At 46.2% G+C, this 12,853-nt stretch overlaps 1 protein-coding gene across 2 annotated transcripts in view; it reads left to right on the forward strand.

Moving 5' to 3' along the window:
- Window positions 1-6,223: 6,223 nt before the first annotated feature.
- ZBTB10 (zinc finger and BTB domain containing 10) overlaps window positions 6,224-12,853 on the forward strand; it is a 31,546-nt gene continuing 24,916 nt past the window's right edge. Inside the window, exon 1 of one of the 2 annotated variants that reach the window (XM_036338772.1) lies at window positions 6,224-7,250. In XM_036338772.1, the coding sequence (XP_036194665.1) occupies window positions 6,342-7,250 (909 nt within the window). In that variant the 5' untranslated portion in view covers window positions 6,224-6,341. The remainder of the gene's footprint in view (window positions 7,251-12,853) is intronic. The other variant, XM_036338773.1, reaches the window with a different exon arrangement.

Consider the following 12,853-nt stretch of genomic DNA (forward strand, 5'->3'; position numbering starts at 1 on the left):
TTGAGTTTGACACACATCTTCATCCAATAATGCTTGTAATTGTTGGTCTTCAAATTTTTTCGGTTGACCTGGACGTTCTTTGTCTTTCACATCAAAATCATCACTTTTACAGCATTTAAACCAGCCTTCACAAGTATCTTGAGATGGAGCATGTTCACCATAAGCTTCTCGAAGTATACGATAACTTTTTCTTCAAAATAATGAATTAAAACTTCCCACACCTTGTCCATTCTATAGATCTGACTTCTTTCGCCTACTTCACTTAAAAAAAAAAAAAAACCTTTGTTGCCGTAGCTGGTTTGGCTCAGTGGATAGAGCATTGGGCTGCAGACTGAAGCGTCCCAGGTTCAATTCTGGTCAAGGACACATCCCTGGGTTGCCGGCTCAATCCCCAGTAGGGAGCATGCAGGAGGCAGCTGATCAATGATTCTCTCTCATCATTGATGTTTCTATCTCTCTCTCCCTCTCCCTTCCTCTCTGAAATCAATACAAAATGTTTTTTAAAAAAACACTATTTAAAATAAATAAATAAACAAACCTTTGTTGATTAAGTCTTTGAAAAACAAAGTTTTATCATTTATATAACCAATTCTGTCAACCTTCTCCTTTAAGGTTTCTGGCTTTTGTGTTCTCCTAGGCACTAGGTCTTTCTCTCTCCAGGATAAAAATGCCTCCCTAACAGTATTCACTTTGGGTAGCTTTGACACTTTAAAATTTTGTTGTTGATGTTAATCCTCATAAGGATATTTTTCCATTGATTTTTAGAGAGAGTGGGAGAGGGAGAGACAGAGAGACAGAAACATCAATGTGAGAGACAATTTGATTGGTTGGGGGAAGGTAATTGAACCTGCAACTGAGTTATGTGCCCTTGACCAGAATCGAACCCAGGACCCTTCAGTCTGCAGGCCAATGCTCTATCCACTGAGCCAAACCGGCTAGGGTGCTTTGACATGTTTGAAAGTGTTTCTGGAGGGCGATGAGGGGAAATATTTTAAAAAATACACATTCCCTTTGCCAGAAATTCTCGTTTTAGAATTTATCCCAAGGAAATAATAGACACAAAGTTTTAGTTTCAAGGATATTCACTAAAGAGTTGTTTAAAATGGCAAAAAAACAAAACAAAAAACAAACACAAAAAAAACACCCACAAAACCCACACACAAAAAACGACCAACCAACCGTTAAGAATGAAAAGTTCAAAATGGAATGGAAGATTGGTTAAATCAATTATGGTTTATCCATAGCCATTAACATACTAAAAAGATTTAATCATATTAAAACATTAATTACTAAAAGCACAACTATGCTAAGATCCAACTTATGAACACCAAAAAACAATTTTAACTCGGCACAGAAAGAGAAAACTGTATTTACTTAATAGTGGTAAGTTCTGGGCATTGGAAATAATGGGTGCTCTTCTTTTCCTTTTGTTTTATGAGCATATTTGAATAATAAAAAAGTTTAAAATTTAGTGTACCCATAATTATGCAGATATCACATTGTTACGTGTATCACGCATGTTTTAGTAGCTAGATTAGAGAGTATTACCTTTGTCTTCAACCTTATAAATATAACTTGTGCCTCATCCAATAACCAAGTAAGTTCACCCTTTTGTACTTGGCTTTCCTCATACGTTAAATGAAAATGATAATATCTACTTTGATTTCACTCACAGGAAGATTGTGTTACTGTTTGTAATACACTGTAAGCTACATAGAAAATGGTGCTAATACTATATTATTTACATTCAACTATGATTATCGTTGCTTTTTTTTTTTTTTTTTTGCTTAAACCCCTTTACTGAGTATGACCGACATACAAAAAGCTGTAGATATGGATTGTGTACAACAAGATGAGTTTGCAGATAAGCCTACACCCGTGAAACCATCGCTACAGTCTTTGCCATAAACATACCCGTTAGCTTTAAAGGTTTCTTGCTGCCACTTTATTATTATTTTCCTGTGATAAAGACACTTAAGGTCTACCCTCTTAGCAAAACTGAAGTACACAATAGAGTACTGCTCGCTCCGGCACTTGCTGTGGCGCAGACTCCAGGACTGTGTCTTGCTAACTGAAACCCTGTGCCTTTGACCGATGCCTCTGGCTTCCCTCTCCCCAGCCCCTGGCAGCCACCATTCCACGTGCTGCTTCTCTGAGTCTAACTAGATTCCTCACATAAGTGGTATCAGATAGTATTTTTCCTTCGGTGCTTACACCCACTTCATTCAGCACAATGCCCTCCAGGTGCTGCATGTTGTTACAAATGGCAGGATTTCCTTTTTTTTTAGTTGCTTTCAATGTAAATGCAATGAAAATATTAGCTCAATACCTTAAAAAAAGAATTTTTTTAATTAGCTAAGGAAAATTAAAAAAAGAAAATTTGCTCCCAAAATAGATGGTAAGAGAAGAGAAAATAGTCCGCAAGTGTTTACTAACTGCCTACTGTGTGCCAGGCTGGGGCTGGGGTGGGGACCGTGAGAATGAATCACAGTCTCTGTGCTCGGGCCCTTCACCATGGAGATGGCACATGTCCACGCACAGGCAGGAGCACAGGCCAGGCTCCCGAGAGCCTCTACCAAGGCCGTCAAGAACAGGCAAGTCTGACCACCAAGGCCAGGGAGCCAGAAATGGGAGCTCAGCCTCACCACGGAGTGACGGTGGGACAGTATCAGGGTGGCCTGCAGTAGTTTTACAGCCTACAATGAAATTAGGGGACAAACTGGTTGGGGATGCCCCATTCTTGAGGGGTTCCCCTGGTAAGCATAACGGGGAATCCCCCTGAATATAATGTAACCCCAACAGTAAATATAGGGGCCAGAGGGGAGAACAGATCCCTGCTTGCTAGTAGGAGACTGGAAGGGGTGGGGGAATTCTTAAAAACTCCATTTACAGAATAGGAGATCCCCTTCTGGTACTCAAAGTTCCCTCACACGGGGTACTCTTGAGACAGCTGTGGTTACTAGCCTTTTGAACTTTGTTTCTGAGTCCATCTCCTTTCAGGGTTTAGGGGAAGACATGTGAATATATATTTATATGTCGAGAATGATAGAAGTATAAATACACACACACACCACACAAGCACACTGTTTAGCTGTTAGGAGTTCAGTGGTCCCAGAATTTAAGTCATTTATTTGTACCACTGGAATCTCATTGTTGTTCACTTAAATATAATTCCAGACAGAAGACAATGTAAGGTAAGATATGTGTGAGAGAAAAATTCACTCCTGACACAAATGCCATTATGGATTCCAACATTTTGGGTGAGTCTGGCGTCAGCAGAAAACAAAAAATAATAATAATACTAGCATAAACTCATTTAGTGCCTATTATGTACTAGACATAGAAGATGAAAAAAAGCAAAGATATGGATTTAACATTTTTGGAATGAAATTAAAATTCTCAGGTCCATTTTCATTTCCCATCACCTTAACCCTAAATAAGCAATTAACTTCAGGAACTCTTCTTTTTATGGGGGAGGCAGTGCTGGTTAAAACACAATAAACAATGCATTCATTTGCAAAGTGCCTGGAATTTTAAAAATGCATTAAGGACCAAGCACAGTATTATTATTACACTAGAGGCCTGATGCACGAAATTCGTGCAAGGGGCTCGGCCCTCGCAGCCCCAGCTTCGCCCGGAAGGACTCGGGTCTAATTAGCATATTACGCTTTTATTGTTATAGATTCTCCCATATGTTCCATGGAAGCACATACTAACTGCATTCTGTCAGGCGGAATTCTCTCATTTCTCCAAGGTACAAATTAGGTCAATGCCAGAGATTCTACTGCCCTAAATGTCCCAACTACTAACATAAAACAGGACAAATATTTTTTTTAAACCCACAAACTGCACCAATCTGACCTATATTGGAATTTCAAGCTGGTGATCACTGGTGGCCAGGTGACAATATGAACAGGTGACAACATGATCATTAAGGAAAAATAACCCAAAGCCAAAATCTTTTTGTGACAGGTTGGTAGCATCATTCTTTACATTAAAATTACATTTTGTATATTATATAGATACTAAAATTTCAGTGAATGAAGTGGAAGTTGCTTTGAGTAAATCTATACAATCAATAGTAGTCTGGCTATGCCTGCATGTGTAGCTTGTTTATAAACATTAATATAAGTGGCATTTTTAATACCCATATCCTCGCGAAAATCTGTTTTCTAAAGTTAATCTCAAAAACATACCATATTCCATATTCTACATTATATATTCAAAGTTTTACATACTGTTATTTTAAAAATAGAAACTTAACAGAATCATAAAACTAGAGGGCCTAAATACTGTAACACATGCTCTTTATAGAACATATGTAACTTTCCATTAATATATAAAATAGAAGATTAAAACCTCTAACAGCCCAGCTGGCATGGCTCAGTGGTTGAGCATCGACCCATGAACCAGAGGTCACGGTTGGATTCCTGGTCAGGGCATATGCTGGGCTTGCGGGCTCGATCCCAGTGTGGGGCTTGCAGGAGGCAGTCGATCACTGATTCTCTTCCATCATTGACGTTTCTATCTCTTTCTCCCTCTCCCTTCCTCTCTGAAATCAATAAAAATGTATTAAAAACAAATAAAACCTCTAACACTAGGTAAACCATAACTGCAAAGAGCCTATATGTATGTCTCCTTTTTTCTATGCACATCCTAACACACACATATTAATGTAACAATGTAAATCAATACCCATTTTCCACCCAATAATTATCTTGAATATATTTTATATTCGTTTGTAATTAAACTTTTAATATATTTCTTAAGTGTAAAAAGCCCCTGTTCATAGTTTGAGAACATCATTTTACCTGAAAGAGGTTTGAATAAAAGTAATTTGAGATTTACTTCACATTTAAAACTAGTAAAACGAGTCTAAACACTTTAGAATTTGCTAAATTTAGCATATTAACAATTTAAATAAGTCAGTATGAGGGCTCTAAGCTGGAAAACCTTTTCCTGAATAACTCGATTGTGAGTTTCATTTCCAGCTCCCATCCAGTCTTCTGATCATTCTAAATTTCATAGGCAAGGCAAACAGTTCAAAAGCCAGTCTCAGAAATGGAGTCTGGTGTCTGAACAGACCGGGACGGGAGCCCCACACGACGTCCGCGCGAGCAGGCCCCGCCCCGCCGCCGGGGAAAACCCTCCTAATATTTATAACGTTATGACACCGCGTCACCCTCACAAGGTGGTTGCAGCAGTATAAACACCGCTGCAATTATCTGATTGGCTGCCGGTGATGTCACACCCATGTCAATACTTCCCAGCGAGCGCACGTGCTCGACCTTTTATTTAAATTTCCATTCCATCACGGCGAGGAGGCACTCGGGCGGTGCGTGTGCGGGGAAGCCGCTGTCGCCCGGGGCCGCGGGCCCGCCTGGCACCCGCGGGGCGTCGCGGCGGGAGGTGTCCGCGGCCGGAGCCTCCCCGCGCGACAGGCGGCGCCCGGCGGCCTTTGTCAAGCAGCCACACACACTCAGTCCGCGTCCTCGGGCGCCGCCGGCCCCGGCACACGCCGCCCGGGCGCCGCTCCCAGCCCCGGCCCAGCCCCGGCCCAGCCCCGGGGCGCGCGCGGCGAGGGAAGGAAAATGCGCGTCCCGGGCGCCGGTAGGTGCGTGCGGGCGGCGGGAGGCGGCCACCCCCGGACACTCCAGCTGCCCGTCCCCGCGGAGCCCGGCCGGCCGCACGCGCCCGCCCCGCCCGCGACCCCGGCCCCCGCCCCCGGCCCCGGCCCCCCGCCGGCCGCCGCCGCCCCCGCCCCCGCCCGCCCGGGTCCCGGCGCCCCCACCCCAGCGGCCCGGCCCCAAGCCCAGCCCCCTCCCCGCCCGGCCCCCACCCTTTCCCCTCCAGCGGTGGCTGCTACCCCGGTGCATTGTGGGCGCACGGTCCGTTGTTCATTTGCCATTCGACCTCCGCCGGGGCCTGGTCGGACGGAAGCGCTCCGCCCGCTGCATTGTCGGGCGTTATGTGGCGGCGCCCGGCGCCGTGACCAGCCTCGCGCCCCAGCGCCTCGCACCGGCGGCGGCAGGCTCGGCGCTCGGCGGGCGGCGCGGCGGCCGGAGGGCAGCGAGGGGCGCCCGCTCTCCGCCCAACTTCCCAGGCCGCACGCGCCCGCCGCGCCTCGCTCCCCGCCGCCCCTTCTCCGCGCGGGACGCGGCCCGGAGCGCGGCGGGGCGGGGGCGCAGGGCGCGCGGGCGGCCGGCGGCGGCCCCGGCCCCGGCGGCGAGCGCGGCCGGCGGGAGGGCGAGGCCGGGCCCCGCGAGAGCGAGAGCGCGGCGGGGAGCGCGGGACGCGGCCCGAGGCAGGCCGAGCCGGGCCGGGCGGCGGCGGCGCGCGCCATGTCGTTCAGCGAGATGAACCGCAGGACGCTGGCGTTCCGGGGCGGCGGGCTGCTCGCCGGCGGCGGCTCCGCGAACAATAACGCCGGCGGGGAGGCCTCGGCTTGGCCCCAGCCGCCCCCGCCGCGCCCGCCCCGGCCGCCCGCGCCGCCGCAGCCCAACGGGCGGGGGGCGGACGAGGAAGCGGACCCGGAGGGCCCGGAGCCCCAGGACCCCGAGGCCGCGGCCGCCGAGGAGGCGCCGGAGCCGCCGCTGCCTCCGGACGCGGGCGGCGGCGGCGCGGGGGGCCCGCTGCTCGCCGAGAGGAACCGTCGGACCCTGGCCTTCCGCGGCGGCGGCGGCGGCGGGGGTCTCGGCAACAATGGCAGCAGCCGCGGCCGGCCCGACCCCCCGGCGTGGCCCCCGAAGCATCCGTACGGGCGCGGGCCGGCGGCGGCGGAGCTGGAGCTGGACGCGCTGGAGGGGAAGGACTCGGTGCCGGACGGCGCGTCCCTGAGCGACAGCACCGAGGACGACGAGGAGGGGGCGAGCCTGGGCGACGGCAGCGGGGCGGAAGGCGGCGGCCGGCGGTCGGGCGGCGACGGCGGGGACGAGGCGGAGGGCGGCGCGGGGCCCGGCGACGGCGAGGCGGTCCCGCACCTCCCGCTCGCGCGGCCCAAGTCCCTGCTGCAGAAGCTGCAGAACTCCTTCCAGGCGGCCTGGCTGCGGGACTTCCCCTGGCTGCGCTACTGCCCGGACACCGGCCTCATGTCCTGCGGCTGGTGCCAGAAGACCCCCGCGGACGGCGGCGGGGACCTGCCCCCCGGGGGCCACGACGAGCTGTCGCGGGGGACCCGCAACTACAAGAAGACCCTGCTCCTGCGGCACCACGTCTCCACGGAGCACAAGCTCCACGAAGCCAACGCCCAGGTACGGTCGGGTCCCGCTCCTGCCCGCCCCGGTCCTGGCGGGGAAGGGCGGTCAGCTCCGCGCGCCGCTCTCCCCGGGGAGCATCTTTGCGGCGGGAGACGTGCGGGCCCCGTGGGCGTGGGAGGTGGGGACGCCCAGGAACAAGTTTTCAGAAGTGAATCGGGGAGTTGGGGAGGGCGGGGGAATGACAGTTTATTCATCGGAGCGCTGACTTTATTCCGTTGTTTTACGACTCATTTCTTTGCCCCATCGGATTGAATAAAAAAGAAAACTTAGGAAAGCAGGGTTGAAGGCTTTAACCCGGAAAGGTTGACTCTGCGGTCAAAAGTTTCATTGCCTGTGATTTTTGAAAAGCTCCTACGGTTCGGTGTTTTATAGCATGCTGCTGGAAGTGAAGCCCGGGAGCTCTTTGAAGAATGAATTAAACAATTTCCTTAACCTTTGATGCCACCCCTTTTAGGAAAACATCCAGCCGAGAAAACTCTCTACATCAAGTCAGAATAGTTTGAAATGTGAGACAGTATGTAAATGTAGTGGAAGCTGTTTGCTTAACACTCCTTTCTCTCGTACATAATTTTACTAAATTCATCTTCTTTGAACTTGTTGAACTTTGCTTTCGGTAAATTACTGTAGTTTTTGCCTGTTCTACCCAGATTTCTGTGTTGAGATTTTATATAATCCGCCTTTTTCAAAAGTTGATTTGACTGGTAGAGTACATATTTATCAAACTCCTTGAAAGCGAGTCCTTAGTTACAAAACAAGTAAGCTGCACACTGGTTCTTCCTTTTTTGTTTTAATATTTCCATTCTAGAGAGAGTAGTCCTGACCATTTTGATAATCCCCTTTCAGGCCTAGCCGAGGTGGTCAGTTCTCCTTTAGGACTTTTTGGACAACCTGTGCTGGCCGGTGGGATTCGCTCTTTTGTACTTGTAGCCAGTCATTGGCTTAGAAAGTCGACTTGCAGATAGTAGCCCCCCTGTTTATTGGAATGATCTTGGTGCTCAGAACACTTACACTGGAGTAATTAAGCGGCATCTAGTAACTCCATAGCCCAGAACCTTCTCAGGAGTTAAGGCTTGAACTTTAAAGTGTAGGTTTATTTTTCCCAGGGGACAGTGGCAATAGTTTTGCACAAATTTTAACTGCCTAAGCCCAGAAGGAAGGTTATTTAAAGATACAAGGCCCAGAAAGGTTAAGTAAATTGTCCTGAGCTTTAGAGCCCTTGGTGATAACTGAGACTAGAGCCTGTGAGGAATGTTGTAATGGGGAAAGAACGGGTTTTGGAGTAAATCTGGGTTCAGATCGCAGCTTTCTGCAATTACTAGCTTTGTGAGCTTGGGCCATGGAGTGAAATAGAACTAACATTTCCTTGTCTTCCATATGCCAAATACGCATTTACCTTAACTGCAAAATCATCATTTTGCTCTCATTTTACAGAAGAGGAGTCTGAGGCTTTAAAGGGTTAAGTATGTATTTCTGAAGTTAATTAGTAAAATGATGGAGATGGGAAACTTGTGAAAATGAAAGTAGACTTTTCTAAATAATGGTAGGTTGGTTATTCAGGAAAATTAAAATAGACAATTAGAAAGAACTTTGTTAATATACTCGTACAGTGAGCCAGTTGCTCCTCTTATCAGCATAGTCTCTCCCTGTGGGCAAAGCTGAATGGAAATGCAGATTATAATTAGCTGCTTAGTGAACGTGAAATCAGAGGAAGGGGAATTAGTTGGATCACCTTATGACAGACTTGGTGCGGTGCATGCATTCTCCCCCAGGCGTGCATCCGGACCTGGGAATACACTCCTGGGTAAAATCATTATTAAACTTGATCTCTGAATTATCCCTCCCTTCCCATCTCCTTTGCCCCCTTGAAGCTCTCTTTTTATAGATCTTTTATGCAGCCCATCTTCTTTCTCTTGAGACATCCTTTCATCAGACTGAGGGAATACAGTTTACTTTGAGGCTATGTATTGGTTCCCTTGGTTGGATTTTGGATGTTTCCACTCTGAATTGATCCTAATCATTTGTCTATGTTAATTCTAGCTAACCTTAGTTTGGGGTGTTAATTTGCTATTGTGTGTGCCTTGCAGGTACCACCTACATTTCTCCTTGTTAATAGGAGCGACAGGTTCAAGAATTGACTTATCCTGTGGACAGTTCGTTTTTTCCATTGTCCTGCAGTCTTTGATTACCAGTAGGAGGCAGTATAACACAGACTGTAAGAGCATTTTCGGGTTTAAGGTTAGGGGGACCTGAATCCTAATTCTCTTTATTGGCAAGCAAAACTTAGCTTCTCATGTATACAAAGTATATATGCCAGCACATAATCACTTAGAAAATGAGGACTATTTTTATCATCATTCTTTTCTTCACAGATAAGTGTAACAAGATGCTTTTTGTGGCCTGGTGTTTCTCATGTATTAGTGTTACCAGTTTTATCAGTTCGGAGGCCACTTTATCTCACGCAATCACACTGATTCTAGAGAGCAAACCAGTTCCCTTTTTCATACCTTCTGAGACCTTGGCCATCCAGTTCTTTGAACATTCTGAGATTTCTCATCACACATGCCATTTTTCTCAGCTCCATAAAAAAATGCCTTGCATCAACTTCCCCCTGTCTTAAAAACATTGAAATAAGAGTGTTAGGGTTAGTTCTTCAGGCAAGAATTCAGTTGGAGGTTGGGGTAGTTCACTTTATTACACTCTGTTTTTGTTGTTTTAAGGTGGCCTGTTTTTTGAGAGGAGTTTGGCCAAATCTTAGTATGTCACTAAGGGTTACTTTTCTTATTTTTTCTGTAGGTAAGAAAAGTTCTTTTTCATTAATTTCATGGTGGTGACTAAAACATTATAGCACCTTCTTAAAAAGTTCGATATTCTTGTTAACTGGATGTTAGTTGTGAAGGACTCCTCATGGAAGAGTCTGTAAATAAGTTTTCAGAATCTGTTCTGGGCCTTCAATTTCAAAGAGAAGCCTGTAATTCTTTATAAGCATATGTGAGTATAACATGTAAGGGACAGCATATAGTGAGGGAGGGAGAGGGAGAGAGAGAAACATCAATGATGAGAATCATCTATTGGCTGCCTCCTGCACGCCCCCTACTGGGGGTGGAGCCTGCAACCCCAGGAATGCGCCCTTACCTGGAACCTGTGACCTGGTTCATAGGTTGACCCTCAATCCCAGAGTCATACCGGCCAGTCTATACCTTGTATTTTGAGTAACAACTGACTATGTCTTTATAGAAGTTCAATAATTAGCTCATACAGGAATTGACCATTTGGCCTAGAGGACTTTAAAAAATTGTTTTAACAGTGATTATTCCACTGTCTGTTGGTTCAGGTCACTTTCTACCCACTTGTAAAATTTCATAGCTTACATCGCACATTGTGCCAACCCTTTCCAGTTTACTAACCCTGAGACAAGCACTCAGATGTATTGGTGTTATGCATTTACTTAGCCTTTCCAGAAAGTAAATGCTGAATTCAGATCTGGTCTGGTTGACATTATTAAGTGGACTATGTTGAGGTCATCACTAAAGCAAAGGTGAAGCAAAGCTACCAGCCTTCTTTGAATTTGGCAACAGTATGGCTCAAGGATTATTGTTTTTATCAATTTAGGAGGAAAATCTGAAAACCCTCTCACTAAGAAGAAGAAATATTAAAGATGAACCTATGCCCATTAAAGAACCACTTTGTAGAATATTATTTGTATAGGTCCTAACATTGTGTTTGAATCCATAATTGTTTTTTGAAAGGGGACTATAATTCTGGGCAGGGAAGTAAATGCTAATTGCTTGTTGGTTTTTAGCTAAATAGCATTTTCTTATTTATTGATTGACTACAGTTGAGTTCACTGCTTGCAGCTGAATTTATCTCTGTCACTCTCCCTCAGAAGGGTGGTGTAGATTTCCCTACAAATTGGTGGCATTATCTAGCTCCCCAAGCTAGAATGCTGAGGGCCCTGTGATTCTTTTCTCCCCAACCCCCACAATCCAGTTAATCACTCAAGTTCTGATTTTTACCTCCCAAATATTTTTCCAAACTCTGCCTCACCACCTCTCCCCCTATTAACATTATCCATCTTCCCTAGTTAAGGTCCTTGATTATTGCAAGTATGTTACACTGTCAACAGTGGCTTCCGCTGGTCAGTGTCTCCAGTCCTAGTCCCCAGTATTAATCCTCTACTTAGCTCTGGCCATCTCTTCCACTAATCCAATCAGATCACTCTGCTTCTAAAGCTCTGGCACCTATAGAAGAGATTCTTAATCTTGTCGGGGGTTCTAATCTCTCAATAATCTGATGAAAGCTGTAGAAACTTTTAAGTGTTAGTGAGTGCACATTTGCATATCTTGGGTTTTTTGATCATCCTGGAGTATTTTAAGAAATCTGGAATTGTAAGGATATTGTATCCATCTTGGTTCTTTTTCTTCCACTATCTACTTTGCTTAGAATGCACATCCTTCCATCCTTCTCTTTCATCTTCTAAGTCTCTGCTCAAATCTTTCCTCCAACCACCTCCGCCCCCCACCTCCTGAGAGAAATCTGGATTAGATGCACCTCCTGTGTGTCTTAACACCCTTGTCATATTCTTCAGTGCTTTAGGAGTCCTGATCACTAGTGATAACTTTTTGCCTTTAGTATAAGAATTTCTTATTTGGTTCAGCAAATAATATTGGCCATTTATTTTAGCTATATTTCACCCAAATCCTCAAGTAATACTCCCCTTGGAAAGCAACACGCACTGACTTGTAAACCATTTGTTTCCAAGGGCACATTTAATAGGTGCTGTGATCAGTAGTGGAAAAGAAGTTGCTAGTATTGCTTGTAAATCAGGGAACATCATTGTTATACAATAGTAATGAGAGAAAAAGTGGTTGAATAACTGCTTCATTTGTGTAGTTTGTGTTTAAAATAGAATGGGCAAATGTTTTGGTGTACAGGCTTTTGTCTGAGTTATTTTTTAAAATTAGGGTATTTGGTCTGATAATGGCGGGGAATTTCAGAACTTGGGACTAGCCCAGGAAATTGAGAACACAACGACCAGAGCCCGAAATGGTCACTCCAGTTAGACATAGCCATGTGCTTCCTGCAGCGTGGGTGCTGAATGTGCCAGCTTGGAAGCAGCTCCTGCTTTGCTAATGCTAATGCACTGCAGAGTAATTCTTAATTCCTGTCCTTACTTTATATTTCAAGAAGGACATGATGCATGTTACTCTGTCAGTGAAATCCTGCTCATTCTCATTCAGGTGTTCGATTTTTCTTATGTTCGCAATGGCGTGCACCAAGCTGCCACACTTTCCTCTCAGCACTTGGGATGTGAGCACTTCGTGGTGATTACTGACATGAGTGTACATGCAGCCCTCTGCACCTGCAGGTTCTGCATCCACCCGTAGGTCAAACATGTTGGGAAAAACAACATCGTTGTACTATGGAGTTAGGGCGGCTATGGTTGAGCTTGGACTGAAGATGCATGGACTTTTTTCTTGTCATTATTCCCTGAACAACACAGTATAATAACTATTTACACAGCATTTCCATTGTAGTGGGTATTATAAGTAATGTAGAGATTATTTAAAGTACACAGGAGGATATGCAAGTACTACCTA

Source organism: Myotis myotis, unplaced genomic scaffold (genome assembly GCF_014108235.1).
Source record: "Myotis myotis isolate mMyoMyo1 unplaced genomic scaffold, mMyoMyo1.p scaffold_m19_p_16, whole genome shotgun sequence".
Taxonomy (NCBI): domain Eukaryota; kingdom Metazoa; phylum Chordata; class Mammalia; order Chiroptera; family Vespertilionidae; genus Myotis; species Myotis myotis.